At 39.4% G+C, this 25882-nt stretch overlaps 1 protein-coding gene and 1 non-coding gene across 11 annotated transcripts in view; one reads left to right on the forward strand and one right to left on the reverse strand.

Moving 5' to 3' along the window:
• The window catches only part of CEP128 (centrosomal protein 128), a 344130-nt gene extending 321244 nt beyond the window's left edge, over nt 1-22886 (reverse strand). For 6 of the 10 annotated variants that reach the window (XR_004968369.1, XM_036314475.1, XM_036314442.1 and 3 more), the window contains exons 1-4: nt 22694-22886; nt 20675-20830; nt 6363-6524; nt 4201-4287 (exon numbers count right to left, since the gene is read on the reverse strand). Coding sequence is in view for 8 of the 10 variants with exons in the window: in XM_036314475.1 (XP_036170368.1) it covers nt 4201-4287; nt 6363-6509 (234 nt within the window). In the remaining 2 variants the exon portion in view is untranslated. Of the gene's footprint in view, nt 1-4200; nt 4288-4850; nt 4937-6362; nt 6525-20674; nt 20831-22693 lie in introns of those variants that run through there. The other 4 variants (XM_036314524.1, XM_036314495.1, XM_036314458.1 and 1 more) reach the window with 2 other exon arrangements.
• Nucleotides 22887-24112: 1226 nt separating this feature from the next.
• LOC118661288 lies at nt 24113-24219 on the forward strand. The gene has a single exon (XR_004969258.1). It is a non-coding gene; the product is annotated as a U6 spliceosomal RNA (small nuclear RNA).
• Nucleotides 24220-25882: the final 1663 nt, after the last annotated feature.

Here is a 25882-nt window from a genome sequence, read left to right on the forward strand (position 1 = left end):
GATTTCTTCCCAATGCTGTTTCTGTATTTGTTCCATCTAACTCTAATTTCTGACACAGCACCAGCTACAACACTAATGACTTGTGTGACAATGGGCTTCTGTTTTTCAATCAGTTAAGGTAATCTCCAAAATCTAGTTTATCAATGTGAATTATATAACCCTTTAAGCTTTGAGTTCAAACCCCCAATTTTCAGAACTATAGATTCACAACATCACAAAAATGTGAGCAACCATGAGGTAAATGAGGTAAATGAATCCAGGCACTAGGTTTTAGAATAACATCGTAGACTGTTACTGACTAGCTAAGAGACTATGGGCAAGTTAGCAACCATTCTGTGTCCCAGTTTTTTATCTTGTAAATGAGGAAAATAATAGTATCTACCTAACAGGATTGGTGAGAGAATTAAATGAGTTGATAGTTTAAAAGCACCTGGGATATGCTAAGCTTACAGAGAAATTCCCAGGGAAACTGTGAAAAGGCAGGTGCTGCTTCTCTACAAAACACTACAGATGCCCTGCTACCCTCTAACACTGCTCAGCTTCACATATTATAAGCAAAGAATTAAATCTATGGCCCTAACCGGCTTGGCTCAGTGGACAGCGTCGGCCTACAGACTGAAAGGTCCCAGGTTCGATTCCGGTCAAGGGCATGTACCTTGGTTGTGGGCATGTACCTTGGTTGCAGGCACATCCCCAGTAGGGAGTGTGCAGGAGGCAGCTGATTGATGTTTCTCTCTCATCAATGTTTCTAACTCTCTATCCCTCTCCCTTCCTCTCTATAAAAAAATCAATAAAATATATATTTTTTAAAAAAAAAAAAAGAATTAAATCTATGTTAGAAAGATTCAAGGGGTCAACAATGAAATTATGTACATTTCAAGGAAAAGTAGTCAAAAATATGACCCAACATGACTCTTGACCCTAAGACCTCACAAAACCAACAGCAATGATTCTCATAGTTCTCTTGTTGGGTGAGGTCACCTCAGGAGGAAAACACCCCATCGATTATTTATATTCCCTCTCACCAACTGGCAAATTATGTTCACAAAATTAAACCCCAATCAAATAACTATGTTAAATACATATATAAAACATCCATGTCCTGAGGCTTAGCAATAGAATCATTTATAAAATCTAAGTTAATAATAAAAATTCTTGTCTTCCCTAAAGCAAAAGAGTTGATCTCATTTTCTAGGAAATCCCTTATATTTTAAAAAAGAATTGCTCATTTCAATGAGGCAATAGATATTTAGCAGCGAGAAAATTCTTAACAGTTGAGTACTGGTTAAAACAGATTAAACTGTAACGGGATTTTTTTTTTTTTTATAACAAGTTTCACAGCAAGAGGACTTGTATAAGTTGTAGCATAGCCTCAAAAATAAAAACATCAATTTCCAGGGTTCCTCCCTAAACAATGCACACATTGATTAAAAGAAAAGAAAAAATGGGTAATACTACCATGTACTTCAAGGACTTCAAGAATATAAATAGAGCCCAACTGGTGTTGCTCAGTGGTTGAGCATCGACCAATGAACCAGGAGGTCACGTTTCGGTTCCCAGTCAGGGCACGTGCCTGGATTGCAGGCTCGATCCCCAGTAGGAAGTGTGCAGGAGGCAACCAGTCAATGATTCTCTCTCATCATTGATATTTCTATCTTTCCCTTCCACTCCCTTCCTCTCTAAAATCAATAAAAATATGTTTTTAAAAAAAGAATATAAATAGAAAGATTCAGATAAATCACATGATCCTTAGCACATTACATATACTCATTTTTAGGTGTAAAATATTCCATAACAGTAAATATTTTAATGCTAAGAAAACAATTTTCATTGAGGAGCCCATCAGAATCACTTATTGTGAGAAATACTCTTCCTGAGTTGCACATCTTCCAATAGATTATGGCAGATGCTCCCCAGGTAACTTATAGGTGGGGCGATGAAGATCACTGCTCTATCAAGTGAGTATAATGTCAGGCAATGAGTGACATTACTCCTCTGATTTGTTGGCAGGGAAAATCACTGAGAACCAACTGCTTTAACAGGACAAGAATTTGGAGAAATTCAGGAGGAGACTCTAGACCAAACTAAGAAAAAGTCTGAAGCCAAAGAAAGACACTTGCTCTCCTGTGTCTTATTTTTTATAAAGTGGCTTTGCATACTATGTACTTACAACTCAGATGGAAATGAAGTACCTGTTGAATGTATTTACTTCCCATATATAAAGCCCCCAGAGTTCAGCATTATTCAACTCAAGGCCTACCACAAAGGCTTACTGCCATAGTAGAACATACTTTGTGTTTTAAATGCTTATTGCACAGAAGTTTCTCTAATTCTTAATTTCATTTCCCAATTGCAAATTCAAAGAAAATTTGCTACTATAAGCAAGCATCTAATATTCACTATGACAAAGTAGGATTGTTCTCTGCTATTAGTGTTTTTAATTGTTCACTAAAATTAAAAGGCAGAGTATTAACTCCCATTATTAATAAAGTAGTTTAATCTACAGCATTTAATGAGCTACCCAAATATACAAAATCTATAGCTCCATCTGTCAAATACATCATAAATCATGAAAATCTTTTAGCTGCAAAAATCCAAGTTTATTTTCTAAATGATAGTGGGAAACCTTAAGACAGAAGATACATTTCCCTGTGCACAAGCAATTAGTTTCCAATTACAAGCAAATAATGCTAACTATTCTTCTGTTTTATAAAAAGAAAATACCAAATCTTCAATTATAACTAGGAAGTTATGTGACAATTCAGTATATATATATTGAATATCACACACTAGAGGCCTGGTGCATGAAATTCGTGCACTCGGGGGGGAACGGGGGGGTGTCCCTCAGCCTGCCCTGTGCCCTCTAGCAGTCTGAGAGCCCTTGGGAGATGTCCAACTGCCAACTGCCAGGCTCCCACCACCCCCGATGCACTTGCCAGTCATAAGCCTGGCTTCTGGCTGAGCGGAGCTCCTCCTGTGGGAGCGCACTGACCACCAGGGAGCAGCTCCTGCATTCAGCGTCTGCCCCCTGGTGGTCAGTGCATGTCATAGTGACTGGTCGACCAGTCGACTATCTGCCCCCTGGTGGTCAGTGCACGTCACAGTGAGCGGTTGAGCAGACTTAGCATATCATTAGTATATTATGCTTTGATTGGTTGAACAGACCACCAGGCACTTAGCATATTAGGCTTTTATTATATAGGATATGTATATATATGGCAATCATTATAGTACAAATATAATTCTAGTCTTATTAAAGTGTAAACTCATATTGAAAACATGGAGAAATAAATTTAATTGGATTTCCAAGAGTTTGCAGATGAATTAACAAATTTCAAAAGAGAAAATAATATAGATTACATTAACAAAATATTAATAAAAAAATATTCCTTTTACTCCAGAATAAGGATATGTTTCCTTCTTACACCCCCATGTGAAGTAAGTACAAACTGGCACTTCCTTGGGAGGGCAATTTTGAAATATCTAGCAAATTGTAAGTATACATATCCTTCAACCCAGCAACTCTGTTCCCATGAATCACATATGATTACAGAAAAACATGAGAACCATGATGGTCATTGGTGCATTATTTACAATACCAAAAAAAAAAAAAAACAAAAAAACTTAATACACCTATACTATGCAGTATAATGTAATTTCAAAAGAATGTGTCATATGGAAAATAATACATATATTACTAAATGAAAAAGTCTGCATAACAATACATATGATTACAATTTATAAAGCAATCACATGTAAGTTTATGCATGCATAGAAAATGTTTGAAAAAATATATAAGAAACTATCAAAACTGTTACCTTTTTGGAATGGGACTCAAAAGGGCTATGAGATCGGAGTTTTATTATTTAAACAATGAGCATGGATTACTTTAAAATTTTTTTACTGTCCTTAAAATTTTTACCTCCCCATGAGAGCCCAAAGTTAGTAACTCTCAGTTTAATTCATATCCTGAGTTCTTTCCCCTCTGACTTAACACTTTCAAATTCAATAGAAGCTAAATGTATATCATCTAGTTGGCAATCTAACTGATGAGCTAACCTAAATTTATACTACAAAATAGTGGAGCAGTTTAAAAGTTAAAGCTGTTAACAATTATTATCTCCTTTAGCTCACATCCCTAATACTCAGCTCTGCATTCCCAAGAAGGTAAGAGAAAATACAAACATGCAAACATCTTACGTGTTCTATAGCACCCGCCTGTCCGTTACTATAGTCTCGATACTGTCCAAGCATCTGGTCTACTTGTCGCAGGTTTCGACTGGTGTCCTTGAGAAAGAAAATGGACTTTATTAGTTGATGTTTTTCCCAATCAGTCATAGTAGTATTTCAAACAGCTAAGTCAACCATTTGCAAAGGTACAATTTATATCATAGTTAAGTCAGATATCTATATTTCATAAATATCAAATAAATCTTAACACAACTGAGAGAGAAACTAAAATCCATCTGCAATTTACTTGTGTGAAATCTAAAGTACCTAATTTAAATCCTTATCCAAGGTTCCGTAAGTCAGCAACAAAACCATAAACTGGAAAAAACCCTCATTATCAACTTGTACACCTCAACTAATTCACATCCCTTCATGAAAAAGAATGCTAAAAGAACTAATCTAGTAGATTATCTACAAGAGAAGCAAATCATTGGGATTCATGTTATTTCAATTATTGCTTTATCTGAGAACTGAATTAGGAGGGGGGAAAAGTATCCTTTAACCTTTAGCTATAAACAACAAATTTAGCTCTAATCATAACAAAAATGGTTTCTACCTAAATATGCTAGGTTTCACCTGAGAGATTAATGGAGGTATTTCTTTCAAAAATATATACTTACTGCCCCGGCTGGTGTGGGTCAATGGTTAGAGCGCTGGCCTGCCCACCGAAATGTCTTGAGTTCAAATCCAGGTCAAGGGCAGGTAGCTGGGTCACAGATAACAATTCCCACCCCCAATCAGGGTGAATGTGGGAGGAACCAATTGATGTCTCTCTGTCACAATGATGTTTCTCTTTCTACCCAACCCCCCTTCCTTCCACTCTCTTTAAAACCAATGCAAAAAAATAGCCTCACTCCTTAGGTGATAATTTAATACACACACACACACACACACACACACACACACTAATGTGTCTCTGTGGTGGGAAAGTACAAGAATTTGTACTCCAAAATTCATTGCCATATTAAGTTTAAAAAGAAAAATTAAATCAAATTATGGCCTCTCCACTAGAAATTAGCCTTTTTTTAATCTAAGCATATTAACCCAGAGCAATAAAAAGCCAAAATCCATGCTTATCCAGGTAAAACAAAGGTAAGGGAGTAATAAGTAGGAGGAAAAAATTCTATTTCTGAGTTTTCTTTTTCCCATTGTGACTGTAGTACCTTCCCCCACCTCATTTCCCAAGCCCCTTTTATGGAAGAATGAAAACTGCCCTCACTCAAATCTCCAAACACTGTCAAAGTTAGCCTCCAAATCAAAATGGACTCTCACTATTATTCATCCATGAATAATCATAGTTTGGCTTGGATGAATAATCAGTAACTCTCAGTTTAATTCAAGTCCTGAGTTCTTCCCCCTCTGACTTAACACTTTCAAATTCAATAGAAGCTAAATGTATATCATCTAGTTGGCAATCTATCTGATTGATATATTTACCCAAGCCAAAATATGAGCAATTTCTCCAAGGCACATGTCCACAAGAAGCTAAAGGATGGTAATCCCTAATGTTTTCATTCCTATAATATTTTATTTGGAAATATAACACTTTCCACAACCTATCATATATTTCAAATATCCTTACTAACTGTGGTAAGCAGAATAAGGGCTTCCAAAGATGTTCAAACCCTAATTCCTGGAACTTTACATGTCAAAAGGGATTGTGCAGATGTGATTAAATTAAGGATGCTGAGATGAGCAATATCCTGGATTACTGGGTGCACTCAATGTGATCACAAATGTCCTTAAAAGTGGAAGAGAGAAGCAGGAGAGGTAGTCAGACTGATATGCTATGAGAAGGACTCAACCCACCCCTGATGGCTTTGGAGATGAACGGGGCCACAAGACAGAAAATATGGGCAGCCTAGAAGCTAGAAAAAGGCAAGAGGAGAGGTATTTCCCTAGGGTCTCCAGAAAGAAATGCAGCCCTACCAACACCCTCATTACTGCCCAATGAGATTAGTGTCCGATTCTGACCTACAGAATTTTAAAAAAATAAATTTCTGTTATTTAAGACATTAATTTTGTGGTAATTTGTTATGGGCGCAAAAAAACTAATACAGTGACTGAAACTATTACTCAGCTTAACTATTTATTACTTAATATTGATTTAAAGCATCCAGTGTTAAACTAACCTGTAAAGTACTTGTGATAGTGTTGACCTTCTTGGTGACATCGACTGTAGGACGATTTCTAATATCCCTGTGTATTGACCTGGCAGCCCATCGACTCAACCGGTCATGACAGCGGAAGTGGTCTGAATCACTGGAGGATTCTGCCATTGATGTACACAAATCCTTAAAAATGAATTCAGATCATGGTCAAGCAAATGGTAAAGAGAATGGGAATAAGAGATTAATTTAGCTATTTACTTTTGATCTTTTACAGTATTTATTACATTAGTCCTTTGGTTTATCATAATAATTGCATACAATTTGAAAATATAAGTCACTTCCTCACGTAATTCTCCCTCCTTTGTTTTTTCTGCTTTAAAAGAGCAACTCCTGCCCGGCCGATGTGACTCAGTGGTTGAGCATCGACCTATGAACCAGGAGGTCACAGTTCAATTCTCAGACTATTCCAAAAATTCAAGAGGAAGGCACACTTCCAAGCTCCATGAAGCCAGCATTACACCAATTCCAAAACCAGATAAAGACACCACAAAAAAAAGAGAATTACAGACCAATATCCCCAATGAACATAGATGCTAAAATCCTCAACAAAATTCTAGCAAATCGGATCCAGCAGTACATTAGAAAGATCATGCACCATGACCAAGTGAGATTTATTCCAGAGATGCAAGGCTGGTACAATATATGCAAATCAATAAATGTGATACATCACATAAACAAATTGAGAAACAAAAATCACATGATCATATCAATTGATACAGAAAAGGCATTTGACAAAATCCAACACCCTTTCTTGATAAAAAAAAAAAAAAAAAACTCTCAGCAAAGTGGGACTAGAGGGATGATACCTCAACATAATAAAAGCCTTATATGACAAACCTACAGCCAAATCATACTCAATGGGCAAAAACTAAAACCATTTCCCCTAAGAACAGGAACAAGACAGACATGTCCACTTTCACCACTCCTGTTCAACATAGTGCTGGAAATGCTAGCCATAGGAATCACACAAGAAGAAGAAATAAAAGGCATCCAAATTGGAAAAGAAGAAGTAAAACTGTCATTATTTGCAGATGACATGGGAATGTACATTGAAAACCCTAAAGAACTCCACCAAAAAACTACTAGACTTAATAAATGAATTCGGCAATGTAGCAGGATACAAAATTAACACCCAGAAATCTATGGCCTTCTTATATACCAACTAGAGGCCTGGTGCACAAAATTTGTGGACAGGGGTGGGGGGGGGTGTCCCTCAGCCCAGCATGCACCCTCTCCAATCTGGGACCCCTTGGGGGCTATCCGACTGCCAGTTTAGGCCTGATCCCACAGGGACCGCTGTCTCCTAACCACTCGCCTGCCTGCCTGCCTGCCTGATTGCCCCTAACCGCTTCTGCCTGCCAGCCTGATCGCCCCTAACCATTCCCCTGCTGACCTGATTGACGCCTAACTGCTCCCCTGCTGGCCCGATCACCCACTACTGCCCTCCCCTGCCGGCCTGATCACCCGCAACTGCCCTCCCCTGCCAGCCCAATTGCCCACAACTGCCCACCCCTGCTGGCCTGATTGGCCACAACTGCCCTCCCCTGCCGGCCCCATCACCTACAACTGCCCTCCCCTGCCGGCCTGATCGCCCACAACTGCCCTTCCCTGACCTCTAGGTGAATGAGACAAAGCTCAACCAACTGAGCCACATTGGCCAAGGCTCAACTTAAAAGTTGAAGGACTATGTGAAAACACATTAATGTGTACTCACATAAAGTATGCAATCAAATTCTGCTTTGAAAAACAAATTTAAATGGTTCATGAATTATATTAACCACAATTACAATATGAAGCCCAAAGAAGAATTATTAAGACTGGTAGAAAAACATCTATGTATGCTCAAGGAAAATCTTCATCATTCTTTTGAAATATTCAAAAGGAAAAAGTTCAGTTGGATTAAAAATCCATTCTCATTATCACAAGAAGTTTCAACATGACATCTGTTGGGGGGAAAAGAATTGCTAAATTTGAAGAACGATTGAAGAACTCTTAAAGAACAATTTTAAAAAACTGAATCACCCAAATTCTGATTAAAGGAGAGAAAAGCGTTTCCTTCAACTGGAGAAAAAGCAGAAAATATTCTCTTACTACCACCGTCTAGTACAACAAAACTTCTCATTGATCAGGAAGCAATAGCATTGATCTGTCTGCTTTTCAGACATTGAGCTTTCTCCAAGACTAGAGAGGACTAGGACAGGCAACCTTGGGTGAAAGTCTCCATAGTCTTAGAGAAAGCTCTGGGTCTGAAACCAGATGGTAGAACTCTAAAAATACTTTATTTTTCTGTTCCCAACACATCAGTATTTAAAGGCATAAATATTGTTGCTTCTGCCTTAACGAGCCTTATAAAGATGACATACCGCCACCAGAGTGAGTAATGAAGCTCCTCAATTCGCTCCCACTGAGGAAAAAGTCCATCAAAAACAAATGCCCATGTGCAAACTTGAACACTGTGAGCAGGGGGAGTAAAAGTGCATTTGGCCCTGTAATAAGAGGACTGGCAGTGAGTCTGTACAAACTCAAGTCCACCTCTTCTGTTATTTGACCTAAAAAGCCATCAGATTGTCCTCATTATAATGATGCATATTTGTATGTATGAGAGCTGTAATTTATTGATTCTCAAGTCTCTTTTCCTCAGAGCCAGTTTAAAACAATTAGAATTTGCAAGCTGTTCCATAAAAGATAAGCACCCAGCATCAAGGGTGACATTTTACAAAAGCTGACTAGTGCATGTTAAGTAGGTGATTACTTCTGTGGCCTCCAAGTGCCTCAGCCATCCCTGTCCAAGGCAACTGTCCTCAAAGAACACATTCAAGGAAATGATGTTGATATTTAAGGGGATCACAGGATGTGGGGAGTGTATTCTAAGCTTAATCATTATCAAAGTTCAAATTTTAGAAGGCATTTCTCACTGTTTCAACAGCTGCAGGTCTTGAGAGCTTTGCCTCCTCCTTCAAGAGACAAAGTGAACTAGCCAGGAAAAGTTATCATGTACAAACAATTCTCAGTCATGCCTGGCTTCTTGATATCAATACTCCTCTGTAACTTAATCTCCTCAAACCCTTTTGGTAAGTTCATATAAGATCAAAATCAACAGCCAATTCCCTGTGAAGTCAATAGATAACATAAGACATAGGGGAAAAATCAAAGAGATACATGAATCCTGGCTGGGTGACTCAGTTGGTTAGAGCATCATCCCCTGCAGGTTTCCGGTTCAATTCCTAGTCAGGACACATACCAAGGTTGAGGGTTTGATCCCGATCAGAGATCCACTGAGAGGCAACTAATCAATGTTTCTCTCTGACATAGATGTTTCTCCCTCTCTCTCTCCCCCTTTCTGTCTCTCTAAAATCAATAAAAAAAATATCCTCAGGTGATTAAAAGGAGAGAGAGAGAGAAAGTTGAACATATTTGTGCAATCATTTACTCAATTATATCTGCATTAGAAATTAAAGATGAAAGTAAGTAAATTAAGTGACAGTCCTTGATGGGAGATAAAGAGCTGTAAAAGTGCTCTCTACAGGGAGCTAAGTACTACAACAAAACGCCGGAGCAGTGGGGTCAGGATCCTCCCACCCATCTGGAGGAGCATAAGTTTGACAAATAGATGAGACAAGGATAGGGGATCCAGTTAGAAAACTTCTTTTTCAGAAGAACTAGAGAAGGTACAAATAAGCAAAGCACCTTGCATTCTTCCATCAGGGAATGGATTTAAACCCATCTCCAGTACTGCTAAATGTCCCTGGGGTAGGGAGGGGTGACTGGGTAAAATCATCCCACTTTGAGACTTCTGACTTAGAGAATTAATGTTTTTAATTATTATACACACACACACACACACACACACACACACACACACACACACACACTAGATTTGATTTTATATTGTACAAGAGGCCCGGTGCATGATATTCGTGCACGGCGGGGGGGGGGAGGGGGTCCCTCAGCTTGGCCTGCACCCTCTCCAATCCAGGATCCCTCGGGGGATGTCCAACTGCCCAGTCGCCCCTAACCTCTCTGCCTGCCTGCCCGATCACTCCAACTGCTCTCCCCTGCCTGCCTGATCCCCCTAACCACTCCCCCCTTTTCGCCTGATTGCCCCTAACTGCCTCTGCCTCGGCCCCACCACAGTGGCTGTGTCCGGAAGGACGTCTAGACGGTCATCCAGAAGATGTCTGGTCTAATTAGCATATTACCCTTTTATTAGTATAGATGTTCCACTTATTCCTGTTGCTGCCCTCCCTTTCCTCCCTCTCTCTCTCTTATACACACACACACACACACACACACACACACCCTCTATCCTATGGGTGGAGCGGGTCAGGCTCAGCTCCCAGATGCACTTTGCTCCCCTCGCTCCAGCTCCTGAGTCCAGGGAAAGAGTCACAGGGACCAGTGCCCACCAAGCAGGGAGCAGGGGCATTTCTGGAAAAGGACAAGCAGCATACAAAATGACTCCTTATTCAGGCACAGAGAAAAAAATTAGTTGTTGCTCAGATAATTACATATGTGCCACTTGTTAAAGATCAATGCAGTTTTAAAAGAAAGTTACTTAATAACCTCCTCCCTGTCTCACAAGCAGAATGACACAGATATTTTAGATTCATACACCCACACACACTTCTAAAATAAATGAGGCAGTTTACAAAATTAAGTAAAAAGCTTTTAAAAAGTCAAGATTAAAAATAACAACAAAAACTCAAGAAAATTACAGAGAAATGCTAGCAAACTCGAGATGGATCTATTACTTGTAGTTACACCCTGGAATTGGACTTTTGCATTTTCTAACCGATTGAAAATGAAATATATACTACAATATTCTTAAAATAGCAGATACGAATAAAGTCCTCTGGGGGTACAGACAACTTCTACTGATTGTCCAAACTGCCCCAGGCTGGGCAAGAGATCAGCCTGGACAAAGATGGAGCTAGAATCCCGAGTTTCTGACACCACTTTGCTTAAATCAGAGGATGAAAACTGGAGGACTATAGACCAAACCCAGCTGACTAACATGTATTTGAAAATAACACTCACTATGTTATTTTAAAACACTAATTTTAAAACAACTAAATTTCATATAAAAATTTTAATTTCCAGCTTCTCTTAAAAAACCCAGAGATCTGGCAACACTGGGATGAATTTTCCCATGGCAACATGGACATAAACCATGAATGCCTTGGAGTTGGGCATGTACCTTTCTGTTGGCCTAAGTTCCCACTAGCTAGCTGCTTCACCCAGTGTGTTAACCGATTGGTCCCACTTACTAGCAAAGTTTGCAACCCTATTTTGAATAAAGAACCAAGACAAAGGAAGTTTACCTTTTTAAAGGAGTTTCCCTAGTTAAAAATGACCAATTTGATTGGGAAGAATTAGTCAGGGTTAAATGCTTGAGAGTTAATGTAACAGCTTTGATATCAGCCATGCCTACTAACTCCAAAACCAGAACAAAATACCACTACAAACAAAAGGGCTTGATTTTAATCCATCTACTTAGAACATTTTCCTACTATTATATATATATCAAAAACTAAATTCAGATAAAAAATGTAGTACCTTTCATGATTTAGCTCCAATTCTTTACCCATCCCTACGTGCACTGCTCTCAGAGGTCGAGTTACCTGCCCAGGCCCCTTCCTCTGGGCTCAGCTATGTGACCTGCTTTGGTCAATGGGATTCTAGCTAACATGGCACAAGTGGAGTCACGAAAAGGCATTACACACTGGAACTTGCCTCCCTGCACCTATCCCATCTCCAAGAAGACATGCCCAGGATATCCTGTTATCCTGTTGGAAGGTGTGGGAATACATAGTTGCACCAGAGGCTTCCAGCTTAGGTCAGCAGACCAGGTGATCAGCCAGCTGAACCCAGATAAATAAGTGAGTCCAGTCATAATAAGCAGATAGCTTAGCTGACTAACTGTACAAGCGATAAAGTTATTGTTGTACTAGAAACCTGGTGCATGAATTTGTGCACAGGTGGGGTCCCTAGGCCTGGCCAGTGATTAGGGCTGGGCCGACAACTGGGGGGGGGGGGGGACAAAGAGAGGGACTGCAGGCCAATTGGGGCCTGCCAGCTGGGAGGAGGGATGGGGTATGGGAGGTTGGCCTCCAGCCTCTACAAGGGAACCGGCCCTCAGCCCCCTGGGAAAGGGGTCACATCCACCACCACCCACCCTGGTTCCCCATCCCAGCCCTGGGCCAAAGGTCCCAGCAGGGTTGGGAGAGGAGGCGACGGTCACGGAAGGAATGGACGCCGGACGCTGAAGCTGCCGACCAGCCACAGGAGGTTGGCTGTGGGAGCGCACTGACCACCAGGGGGCAGCTCCTGCATTAAGCGTCTGCCCCCTGGTGGTCAGCACACGTCATAGCAACTGGTCAACTGGTCGTTCCAGTCATTCAGTCATCAGTCGCTTAGGCTTTTATATATGCGGACGCCTTGTATGTTTTATTTGTTATGCAGCAAAAGCTAAGTGGTATATATATTGTGAACACTGCGAAAGAAGATACCTACCAAGAAGGTCTCCTGGTGGCTAACTGGGCTCAAATTTTAAAAACAGAGACTAGCAGCCATTTCCACACAAACTGCACTTCACACAGAAGCCTGCACTGAACTGCCTGCCTGCACTGTTTTTCTGTCTGCTGAGCCAGCCCTTATAAAGGAAGTGCTGGAATCCTATTTCAACCAATGGGACTGAGGCTTCCCCCATCCAAACAGAGCTTACAGCTTTATCCCCATCAACATCTTCACTGACCAATCAGAGCAGCTCTTTTCTGACCAATCAGGAAAGTGCCTTTTGGACAAATCCAACTACAAGGATCTGGAGTCCTTGTTTGCATGAGGACAGACCAATCAAGGTCACAGGCAAGGGCTTCTGTCTATATAAGCCAGCTCCCCTCTGGCTCTGAGAGTGCACCTTTCCTTTCCACCAAAGACTGATCCCTGGCTGAGATAAAACACCAAAGATATCTCTGTCTCACTGGAGCAGAGCTGAACAGACCAACATGGGCCAGAGAAGACAGGCACCAAACACAGAATGGAGAAGAGCAGACCAGCACATAGCTGAACAGACCAGCAAGGAACAGAGATCTCTAGCAGAGAGGGGCCTGGCCCCAGGTCCACCTCATCGGCTTGCTGTTTTCACGGCTATGCTTTATCACAATTGAGCTGTTTTGCACTGAATAAATTTTCCTTCTTCACCACACCCCAAATTGGGGATTCCTGTTGGCGTTGAATTGGCACCAATGATCATCTGTTGACAATATGTAGTTTACTAATAAATCATTTTATTGGTTCAGAAAAAATTTAATTTCCTGAAGTTTCCTCTAAAGACTACTCTCCTTGAGAAAACAAGTTGTTTTCAGACTGTCTTCTGGTGGTGAGGAGGGAGTGGGGAGGGCAAATTCAAATTAGGATGCACAAAATAAGCATAAGCAATTGATATGACAAGTGACAGACTAGCAATTATTGAGAGAGAAAAACTAGGCAATCATAAATAGCAATTGGGGCTATTTAATCTACTCCCCATAACATTAAGATTTTCATAAGAAACAAGCTGTTTCTTAAATATATTATAAAGCATAATACTTGGTTTTTTTCCTCCTATTTTTTAAAGTAGAAACAGAAACTCCTCTTGACTTTCCTAGTGAAAAAACACCACTAAAAATTTTAAGAAAGGGAAATATTTCTGACTGCTATTTATACCTCAAATTTCTATGTTGCTTTATAGCTTACAAAGCATTTTCTTTAGCACTTTCTCTTTTGACTTCCATTCAATCCTACAAAGTGGGTATAATTGCAACTCTTTATTTTACTGCTAAGAAAAACAAAGCTTTGAATAAAATACTTGCCCACCATTGCTTTGATAAAAAGTTACAGTAACAGAACTAGAACCCATATCTTGTGTCTCTAAGCCAGTGCTTTTCCACTACATTTCTAGGAGCAGAACTGTGTAAATTCTAAATACATTGCCCAATCACTGAAATATTTTCTTTGTCCATCCCTATCATATTTCTTATCACCCTCACTCCCCCAAGAAATGCATTTAAGGCCAGAGTATGTCATCCATATGTGCTTATCTACTTAAAACTAGAGATTTCTATAATGAATACAAGATAATATGTAAATATCCTATAAATCCAACTTTCTACAACTATTTTAAAATGTCTTTTAAATAACCCTTTCTCTTGTTAAGAATATTTACCTCTTCAGGCAGAAAAGCATTCTTTTTTTTTCTTTTTTTTTTTCAGAAACATCATAAAATCTTAAATTTTATTTTTTAAATTGTATTTTCTTTTTGGTGTACACGTATTTTCTATTTCTCTTTTTCCTCCACTCTTCTCAATTCCCATATTTCTTCCTTGCCCCACACTTACTTTATATATTTAGATCTTTCCTTTTAACTCTTCTATAATAAAGGACTGAAATACATTTCAAGAGTTTTGTATTTCTTTTTTATCATTATTAAATTTATTGGGGTGGCATTGGTTAATAAGATTATATAGGTTTCAAGGGTACATTTCTATGATACATGATCTATATATTGCACTGTGTGCCCACCATCCAAAGTCAAACCATTTTCTGTGACCATATATTTGGTCCCATTTATCCTTTACTAATCCTCCACCCCCTCTCCTCTGGAAACTATGAGTTTCAGTTTTATATCCCATATATGAGTGAAATCATATGGTTCTTAGGTTTTCTGGCTGACTTTATTTTGCTTAACATAATATCCTCAATTTTATTTCTTGTTCTTAATTTTCAAAGTGGATAAACAGAATAATTGGCATATTCTTTTCAAAATGTATAGACTTCTAAATTTTAAGAAAAAAAGCTAATTGAAGTTCTTAACTTTGATTTCCCCATGAACTGTTTCCTGGAATGTTTTTAAATGTACATAAAAAATTTTTAAAGATACTGGATTAGATAGAAATCCAATTATAATGAAATTGAATTATTGGGAGTAAATGGATGAGGACTGAAGTTAAGAACCTCAATTTCAAAAACCTTCAAGAAACTCAAGTTGAATAATGCTGAATAACTAATGTTTCAATATCAGATTGTTGTTTGACAATAACCCTACAAGGTCAGTACACTGTCATGATATATACCTAAGAGGCTTAAAGGCACTAAGAAAGGTACTCAAGGCTACACAGCTACTAAGTAGCAGAGCTGAGTCTTGAATCTTTCTCCAAGGTCCAGATTTCTGACCATCTAACCGTGCTCACTGCCACGTGCACTACTCATAAATTTAAGACTTTTTCTCAACTCATTTCTAGCCACCAAAATGGTTTCTTTGACTTTTGAGTCTTTTCCTATACATTCCAACTCCACTGGCCACCTGACTGAATCTAGGTTCTTGAATCAGGAATTCAAGGCCCTCGGCAAGCCACCTGTCTTAATAAAAGAACCACAGAAAACTTAAGGCCTACATTCAGCTATTACAACAACTATTCTTCCCCCACTGCCACCCCTCATTAATGTCATTAGGTCTGGGTGGAATGCCTTCTGCTATCTAGTATTGCCACCTATTTAAACACTCACTTGTCCAGGCATAGCTCAAATAACACAATCTCAATGAAGCTGTCCACCTCTAGCCAGAAGTGATCTTTCCTTCCTCTGCATTTGTATAGCTCTATAATTATAGCAAAACATTTATGAAATGTCAAAATATCTGCATGAAATACAATTATTTGTGCCACAGAATTTTTTTAAATTTTTCTTTATGCTCACCTAAGGATATGTTTTATTGGTCTGAGAGAGAGGAAGGGAGAGAGAGAGAAACACCAATGTGAGAGAGAAACATCAATCAGTTGCCCCCACAGGTGTCCAGACCAGGGATCAAGCCACAACCTAGGTATGTGCCCTGATGGGGAATCAAACCCAAAACTTTTTTGGTGTAAGGGATGATGCTGCAATCAACTGAGCCATCTGGCCAGGGCTGTCACAGAATATGTCATGTTCATTTTGTCATCAAACCTATGCTGGATTCACCACTTGGAACATTCTTTTCACTTCGTTTTCCCTTTGCTAACTTCTACTTTTCTTTCAAGTCTCAGCTCAAAGGAAACTTCCCCTAGAAAGTCTTCTTTCACTCCCCCCACCCCTAGCCCACCAAGTATCCATAGTGGATACCAACTCAACACTGCCCAGAGATTGCTAACTGGCTATTTACTTGTCTCTCTCCCCACTAGACTGGAAATCTTACCAGAGACTATTTATGTAATCCATGGTTGTATTTCAACACCTAGCATATTTCCTGGCATGTAGTTGGAACACTTTTAAATGAATTTACAATTACATTTTCTTATTATCCTGTCTGATTAATCCAGAGATGAATTTCAAAGTACAGGACCTTGCAATTAGTAAATACTAATTAAATAATTGTTGGGTAAAATGATTCTTGTAGAAATGGCCTAGATTAATTATCTTACATCTCCAAACAATATGGATTAAACTGCAAAATAGTAAAAATATGAACACTTGATAATATGTCCTTTATAGAGAAAACAAAGATAAACACTTTAAATCCATTTGAATAAATGCGTTAAAACAAATGAATCACACTTAAGCTTGTTTGAATTATTGCAAATCATTTAAATACATTATTGTCATCTACAGCTATCTGCACTCCTCAATTATTATTTGTCTGTACTATAAAGCACTACACTCCAAATTACTTAGGTTCTTTATCATCTAGGTCCATTCTCAGTATGCTTTCAATGTACCAATTGCTGCTCATAAGCAAACCCATTTCTTGCCAATTTAAAGCCTTCAGTCTCTCACCATGGAGCCTTTTCCTTTTTTCTACAATCTATAAAATTACTTTATCTCCCCTAGAGGGTATTATGGTAAGTGAAATAGTCAGCCAGAGAAAGACAAATACCATATGATTTCACTTATACATGGAATCTAAAGAACAATACAAACAAGCAAACAAAGCAGAAACAGACTCATAGACACAGAGAACAGACTAATGGTTGCCAGAGGAGAGGGGGCTGGGAGACTGGGTGAAAAAGGTGAAGGGATTGAAAAGTACAGATTGCTAGTTACACAAAACAGTTAAGGGAATATAAAGTATAGCATAGGAAATATAGTCCAAAATATTGTAATAACTATGATTGGTGACAGGTGAGTACTAGAAATATCAGGGGGAACATTGTAAAGTATATGATTGTCTAGTCCAGCCGTGGGCAAACTACAGCCCGCGGGCCAGATCCGGCCAGTTTGAAATGAATAAAACTAAAATAAAATAAAAAAAAAGACCGTACCCTTTTATGTAATGATGTTTACTTTGAATTTATATTAGTTCACACAAACACTCCATCCATGCTTTTGTTCCGGCACTCTGGTACAGTTTAAGAACCCATTGTGGCCCTCGAGTCAAAAAGTTTGTCCACCCCTGGTCTAGTCACTATGCTATACACCTGAAACTCATACAAAATAATACTGAATGTAAGCTGTACTTAAAAATAAACAAATAATTTTTTAAAACTGCTTATCTCTTCTTTCTTTAAAATAACAATCATCGTTCACTTCTTCCACAATGTCTCTCTTCTTCACTTATCCATTCATCCTGAGCACCTGTGTCATGGCAAACCCTGTGCACATTGTAGATTCTATGTTCTTCAGCTAAATGGATACATATAAACACATATATGTCCATCTCCCAAACACCCACACAACAGCATTGTACTGATCAATGTTAAGGGTTACGTGAATTTCAGGGAGGAGTGAATATCTGATAAGGACCCTGTAGCCTGTTAGGAGCATTTACAATTATTGATAAAAAGATACTAGAAGCAAGGTTAGGGGGAAAGAAGGACAAACGGAAAAATATTCGCATTATATCGAAACCAAAGGATTCATCATCTCTCTGAAAAAATGATTTTAAAAGAACAAACCAGTACTAAAAGATGCAAAGGGTATATAAACAGGCAATTCACAGAATACAAATGGCCCTAACAAGTATAGAATGTTCTTTATATTCCTAATCAAAAAATTGAAAATTAAAATAATAATATGATATGCTTGTTTATCTGTTTTGTACAAATTTAAAAAAAATAGCTCTCACCTCCAGGATTGACAAGGGCACACCTTGCTGTAAGAATATTAACTGAAATAGATAGCTTTTCTGGAGAACAATCTGGCAAGACAAGTAAAAAATAAATAATATGCGTATGTTTTGACCCAGATAGTCTAATTCTATGTACAGGGTAGGGCAAAAGTAGGTTTATAGTTGTAAGTATGCACAACAGAGTTTATTCTTATATTATTATTTATTAATTATTGTATTGTTTTCCATACGAGCAACTATAAACCTACTTTTGCCCCACCCTGTATAGTATCCTAGGAAAACAAAAGATGTTTAAGATGTATGTATACATTTCATGTGTATATGTAGAAAGAGTTTAATTGCAGAATTAAAATAGTAAAAAAGAAAATAAGAAAGAATTACAAATCTACTGATAAGGGATACATTAAATATAGTCATTTGGAATATTATGTAGCAGTTAAAAGAGACATTATAGAATTTTATGTACTGACATGTAATACTACATTATTGCAACAATTAAATACACACTACAGAATAACATGAATATATTGAAACATTTCATATTAGAATCAGCTCAGTGATACTACATGGATACCACTGAATCTACTCTAGATTATTTTTATATTATTCCCAAATATGTCAAGATTACATCTGAGAATTTGTGATTATATGACCTTATCTGGCTCTTCCAGCTCTAAAATTCTTTAATTCTAAGAACTTTGTGCAGCATAGATCTTGGACAGTGTTTTCATAAGGCCCTAAAGGGTCTCCTATATAGGTTTAAGTGTCCCTTATCAAAATGCAAGAGGAAAATGCTAAAAAGTGTCCAGAGTTTTACCTCTACATCTGAAAACTTGAGTTCTTAATACTACATCCTTCATTATCAATGACAATTCATGCTGAATATGTTCATTTTACAGTAATCACGAATTATAACTCTTTACCTCAATAATAATGTAAGAACCATTATATCTTGGAAAAACTAAGATAATAGAACCCTTTGAATATTTAAAGAGATTAAATAGCCCATCTCCCTTCCTCTCTGAAATCTATAATAAAAATATATTTTTCTGAATAAATAAATAAAAGATAAATAACAGTAAATTTTGCTTATATGGTACTCTTAATCTAAAAATGCTGACTGTCAATCAAATCCCACTGAGGGCAATCTTAGACAGCAACGGCACCTCTTCATACTGGGCAGGATTGAGATTTGTAGAAAGAACACCCGGGAATGAAAACCACTCTTTGTGCTCCAGAATCCCCAGCAAATCACATGTACCATCTGAGCTTCAACTGTCTCATTTATAAAACAAAGAATCCTATATAATAAAAGCATAATATGAAAATCGACCAAACGTCTGAACAGCGGAATGACCATCCGGACAACCATCCGGGACCATGCTATGACACCCACTGGCGCCAGGCCAGCCAAGGTAGGTGCGATGCGATTGGTCGGAGGCCCGGCCATCGCCCCATTATCGCCCCGTGGAGGAAGACCCAGGCCACCGGCCTGCGGGGCGATCAATAGGGGGCTCCACATCACCCCAAAGAGGGAGGCCAAGGCCACCGACTGGTGGGCTGTGGCAGGTGGACAGGGCCTCCCTCTGCGAAGGAAGCCCAGGTCCTGGTGCCGGCAGCCAAGGGAAGAAAGGCCTACTCTTGTACAAATTTCATGTATCGGAACTCTAGTAGCATAATAATGTCCAGCCAGCATGGCTCAGCGATTAAGCCTCTACTATGAACCAAGAGGTCACAGTTCGATTCCCGGTTAGGGCACATGACCAGGTTGTGGGCTCAATCCCCAGTAGGGGGTGTGCAGGAGGCAACTAATCCATGATTCTCTCTCATCATTGATGTTTCTCTCTCTCTCCCTCTCCCTTCCTCTCTAAAATCAATAAAAATATTTTTTTTAAAGAATAGTGTAATAAAAATATTATATATATATGTCACATAGAAGGTTTCTATTACTGTGCCTGGGGCAAAATAGGTTCTCAAATGTTTGTCTAATGGAAACAATTGCATCATTTTTGTTTTTGTTAAGGTATCTAGTCTGTTCCCTTGAATTTTTATAACTCTCACGCACAACCATTCTATTTAAATTTTACGCTGTTAGAAAGGGACTTCTTGCCTCTCAAAAGCTTATTTGTTGACATACTCTTTTCCACTATAAATATGCAAAAATGTGTTTAGAAACACCGGGAGAAAGCATACTTACAAAGCACACCCCCAAATCGCCGTGTTGCTCTCCACTGAGCTCAGTGCTCTTCTTAGGCACATATGTCTGCCTCCTATCATTTCTTCATGAGGTTCAGGGCAAAAGGCCTAGTCAAGTAGATAATCTTTGGTTGCCTCTATATTTTCCCCAAACCACCTACAGATAAATGAAACAAGGATTAAAACACACCTACAACTTTAAATTTGTTAAAGAAATAAAAGATGAAAATAAGCTCACCCTCACTATATACAGTTCATGGCATATCAGAGAACAGAGAAAATGCTCCTTGGGTCATGCAAAAGCCCCACTGAACTCAAAAAAACTCTCCACATCCAAGTGCCCAACCAACATACTCCTCACTTGTTACTTCTGCCCATGCCTGGTCATCCCTAGGGCTGGCCAGATCATGCAATTGTAGCCCAAGTCCACCTAAAAGGACTCTCTCTTTCAGCATGTCTATCAGAGGGTAAACTAAGTCAAATAATTAATTTAACATGATACTTCTGAATTTAATGACCCAGTTGAATTTCTAAGCCAGTTAACGAACTATATATGCTAGTACGCCTAAACGATATATTTCGTAAGCTACCCAGTACCACACACATTTAGTACTGCAATTAAATAAGTAACCATAAAATGTCTTTGGTTGTAAGAAAGTCTGTGGACAGAAATATTTTCAATTCTTTGTGACTGCTTTTAAAGCAGTCTGTAGGAAATCACAGGAAGTATCCAGAGAACTAGTAGTTGTCACATAAGAAGACCTGAGACTACATCTATAAACCACTTCAAGAAAAAGTAAAAAACTATCCTGGAAAAGTTAATCAAAATAAACTGTGGAGAGCTCCAAACAACACAGGTCTTGCAATGGCAGAGCGGACACGCTGAGAGCACTCAGGTTTTATGCATACTTCACTCTTCTAACAGAGCATAACCTTCACCCCATGGGCTGGGTCACAGACACATCCCAATTTCTCTGTGCCAATATGAAGCTGCTAAAGATTTCACCTTGAATCTACACTGTGCAATACAGTAGTCACTCCATACGTGGCTACTGAGCTCTTGAAATCTGCCCAGTTTGAGCTCACAGGTGCTGTAAATATACAATGCACATTTTGGACACTTAGAAACATTAAAAACATATATACATTTAAGGCTGTAAAATGCCTCAATCAATAAGTTTCCATACTGATTACATGTTGAAATGAAAACATTTTGTATATAAATAAATTGTGCTAAATAAACTATTAAAATTAACATCACCAGTTTCCTTTTTACTGGTACAATGTGGATACTGGAAAATTTAAACGTGTGTGTGTGTGTGTGTGTGTGTGTGTGTGTGTGTGTGTGTCTCACATAATATTTCTACTTGACGGCACTGTTCTGCATAATTAGTAAATATAAATAACAAATACTGAGTACTTCCAATGTGTCAGGCCCTGTGCTAGATACTTTGCTTCATACTTGGAACAACGTTACAGTGCGGTCCTACGAGGAGCCTGCGGAAGCCACTGGGCCCCATCAAACCGATCACAGTTGCAGCTGGAATTCAATGTCAGATGTTCCTACGAAATAACTCATATCACGGGCAGCTAACGTTGGGGCAATTCCCATGGTGGCACAGGAGAGGCCGATACAGCGATACAGCGTCTGTGACTAGAGAACAGGTACAAAACGGCCAGCGCTATCCCAGCTCTATCCCAGGCCAGGCGAGTCACCTCCAAAATGAGTCCGATCTCCTTGACAGCTCAGGACATGCCGCTCGCAAAAGGAGGACCAGGAAGTTCAAATTCCCTGAATAGCTTGGCACAGACCAGGCTGTGGATGCCCATGCGGAGGGGGTCGCAGGCCGGGCACCCCGTCTCTCCCCACCCTGGCGCTCACACTACCAAGCCGCGGCCCCACCCCACATCTCCGCGCGGCCAGTGTCCCCACCCCTGGGACAAGGAGAAGTGGGACTTAAAACGTCTACAGGACAGGGAAGTGGCAAAGAAAGGGCCACGGGCGGTGGCGGGCAATTACCTGAGATTGAGAGCCCAGGTCCTTAATGCCGGATCATCGCCGAGGCCCCACCCGGCTCCCACGGCCACCTGTGACCGAGAAGGTGCAACTGACCCGACGCGGTGGCGCAACGAACTGAGCTGTGCCCAGACTGGCAGCTATGGCAACTTGAACTAGCCGCCCAGCCGCGGCAAGAGTACAGGACCCTACTGGTGCCGCTTGGCCCTCTGGGAGTTGTAGTCCGCATCGTCCTCTAAAGCAATGAGTTAACTAAGGGACTCTGCCCCTAAAAGAAACTGCAAGTCCCAGGATGCCAAACGATTGTCTTCGGTGACTTTCCCGGAAGAAGCAGGATTCGTCGGCACCTGAGGCCCTAGGACGCACCCTCTTTCCCTGTTTTGTTTTTTTAAAGGGCCAGAAGCGTATATTGAAGACAAACACCAGCTAGAGAGAGAGCTGCCTTGGCCCAGACTGTAATTTAATCAGGAAAGTCTAAGATATTTCCTTTACTTAAAAAAAAAATCAAAGTAGTTGCAATACTAACATAGACTATATTTTTGTTATTCCTTGGGGAACAGGCAGGTGTAATTTCCAGCAGAGAAATGTTAAAATCCTCTTCGTGTAATAATACCAGTGCCCAATGTCTTGTGGTTCACAAATTCTTAGATCCGGAAGGAAACAGAAGATTATCTAGTCACACCTTTTAGGCCTGGAAAAAGTAAGCTCACTGATGACAAATTAAAAGTGGAATTTGAGAATGTCACTTCAAAACTGCTGCCAGGGTGTCATCTCTCCGCTTATTGTGGAACCTGAAAGAGACATAGTCCGCTCAGAGAAGTCGGTTTCAATTGCGAAAAAGTAACTTTAAAAACTTCAACAAGGAACTGAGCTTTGGAAAAGCTAAGAAGAAGTGAAAATCCAAATTCGTCACGAAGATGGTCCTTTCCTTCTGCTGTTGATGCTTTCTTTCCTCCTCAAGGCTAAAGTCAAGTTTTACTTTATCTGTGAAGCCTTCCTACACAGATAAAGCAAGATCACTTTAACGACATGGATTCCCTATCCTAATCATTGTGTGCTGTAATTATCCATTCCCTGTTGGTACTTACATTAGATTCTAAGCCTTTCAAACACAGGGACCTAACCTGTTAAAATTTCCATCCTCCCTTCTCTCTCTCTCTGTCTCTCTCTCTCTCTCTCTCTCTCTGCCTCTCTCTCTCTCTCTCTCCCTCCCTCTCACACACACACATTAATAATTATGATCTATTATATCATATTTGATATATCAGAAGCATTAAAATATTTTTCCTGGCTGGCCAATACTGTGAGGTAGATGTTATTTTATAACCGGTTTGAACATAAGATGATTATTCTAAGGACATACCTATGTATTTGCATCTGTCTTCACGTTGCTTGCTCACAGCTGTATTCAAGAATACACTCATGCTCGCTTCGGCAGCACATATACTACAATTGGAATGATACAGAGAAGATTAGCATGGCCCCTGCTCGAGGATGACATGCAAATGCATGAAGCGTTCCATATTAAGAAAGAAAAGAAAAAAAGAAAAGGGAAGGGAAGGGAAGGGAAGGGAAGGAGGGAAGGGAAGGGAAGGGAAGGAAGGGAAGGGAAGGGAAGGGAAGGGAAGGGAAGGGAAGGGAAGGGAAGGGAAGGGAAGGGAAGGGAAGTGAAGGGAGAGGGAAGGGCAGGGAAGGGAAGGAAGGGAGAAAAGAAAAGAAAAGAAAGAATAAGAAAAGAAAAGAAAGAAAAGAAAGAAAAGAAGAAAGAAAAGAAAGAAAAGAAGAAAAGAAAAGAAGAAAAGAAAAGAGAATACACTGCACCGGACACAAATGTTAACATAAATAGGAACAGTCATTAAATTGCCCCATGCACATGCAGAAGCATTAGAGTACCTTTATTTGTTTACATTTTAATTTTTCAAAACAATTGTACTAAAAAAAACAATTGTACTCATTCATTTAATTCAGCAAATGTATGCTGAATCTTTCTAGGATCCAGACATTATATTAGACACTTGAAATGTAATGAAAATGAGAATAATAACAACCTAGTTTCTGCCCTCATGTTGCTCAGAGTCAAGAAAATATGAAGAAGAGCAGTGCCAAGAGAAAAGGGATTCCTGAGTGGGAATGTGATAAGAAACAGAGAAAAGAGTCCCAGAATGGAGAGTTGGAGATTTCGGGGCTGGGGGTGCAATGCAGACCTGAAGGTGGTGGAGGAAAGCCCATGTCCATAGACTGCTCAGCTTCTACTCAAGCAAGTACTATTCATAGTCTGGACCTCGCTGTCCGCGCATTGGCGTGAAGAGAAGACAGCCTGCATTTTACCCAGTGGTTGTCCAGCACAAGTAGTAACCATCTGTTCCATTCCACATTGTTCCATCTAGCCACTAGATGGTCGAGCCTCCTTGTAATATCACCAGACAATTATAAGGGATAAGAAGGAAGACAGAGCTCCGAAGTGGGATGCTATGGGTAAGGTTAAAGAGAAATCTCCAACATCCTAATTGGAACTACCCAAAATTCTCTCTGAACCAAAGCACAAAATGATCATTAATGATTGTTAACTCTTCCTGCATCAACTTTTCAAGCTAACTGAAAATCTGGGAAAGTTAAAATAGAAGACAAGATGTTGCAAAGATGGTATTGCCAACTACTCAAGGAATCATCTTCAGCTATTCATGTGTGCCATTGATCCCATAATATTCTTTTCAGCCACACACTTATTAATTATAGGTATATGTCACTGTCAAGAGCATCACAAATGTAAAACACAGCAATGTGTTTGCATTTAAGTCAAAATGAATAACTATTAATGCACAAATCCAAAATCATAAAATATTTTTATTATAGCTAACTCAGATAGCCTGTGCTCCACTTTAATAGGTACCTTTGTGTGTGTGGGGGGGGGGGGGGGGTGGATAAAACACTAGACAGTAATGCCATGCTAAATACTACTTTCTGATATCTGGACCATGCTAACAATTCTTCTACAAGAAGGAAAATGTAATGTTCTTAAGCCATTCTCATTCATCTGTTATATTTAAAAGCATTTTTGTGGTTAATGGATCAGAATGTAAACACTTCTCTCTTACTTAAACTGGTTGATCTTCTCATCCCATGCTTTTATTGGCCCCAGTTTCAAAGTTAGGCTAAGGAAAGAAAAGTGCCTTACTGATTATCATAGCAATT

This window comes from Myotis myotis, unplaced genomic scaffold (genome assembly GCF_014108235.1).
Source record: "Myotis myotis isolate mMyoMyo1 unplaced genomic scaffold, mMyoMyo1.p scaffold_m19_p_1, whole genome shotgun sequence".
Lineage (NCBI taxonomy): Eukaryota > Metazoa > Chordata > Mammalia > Chiroptera > Vespertilionidae > Myotis > Myotis myotis.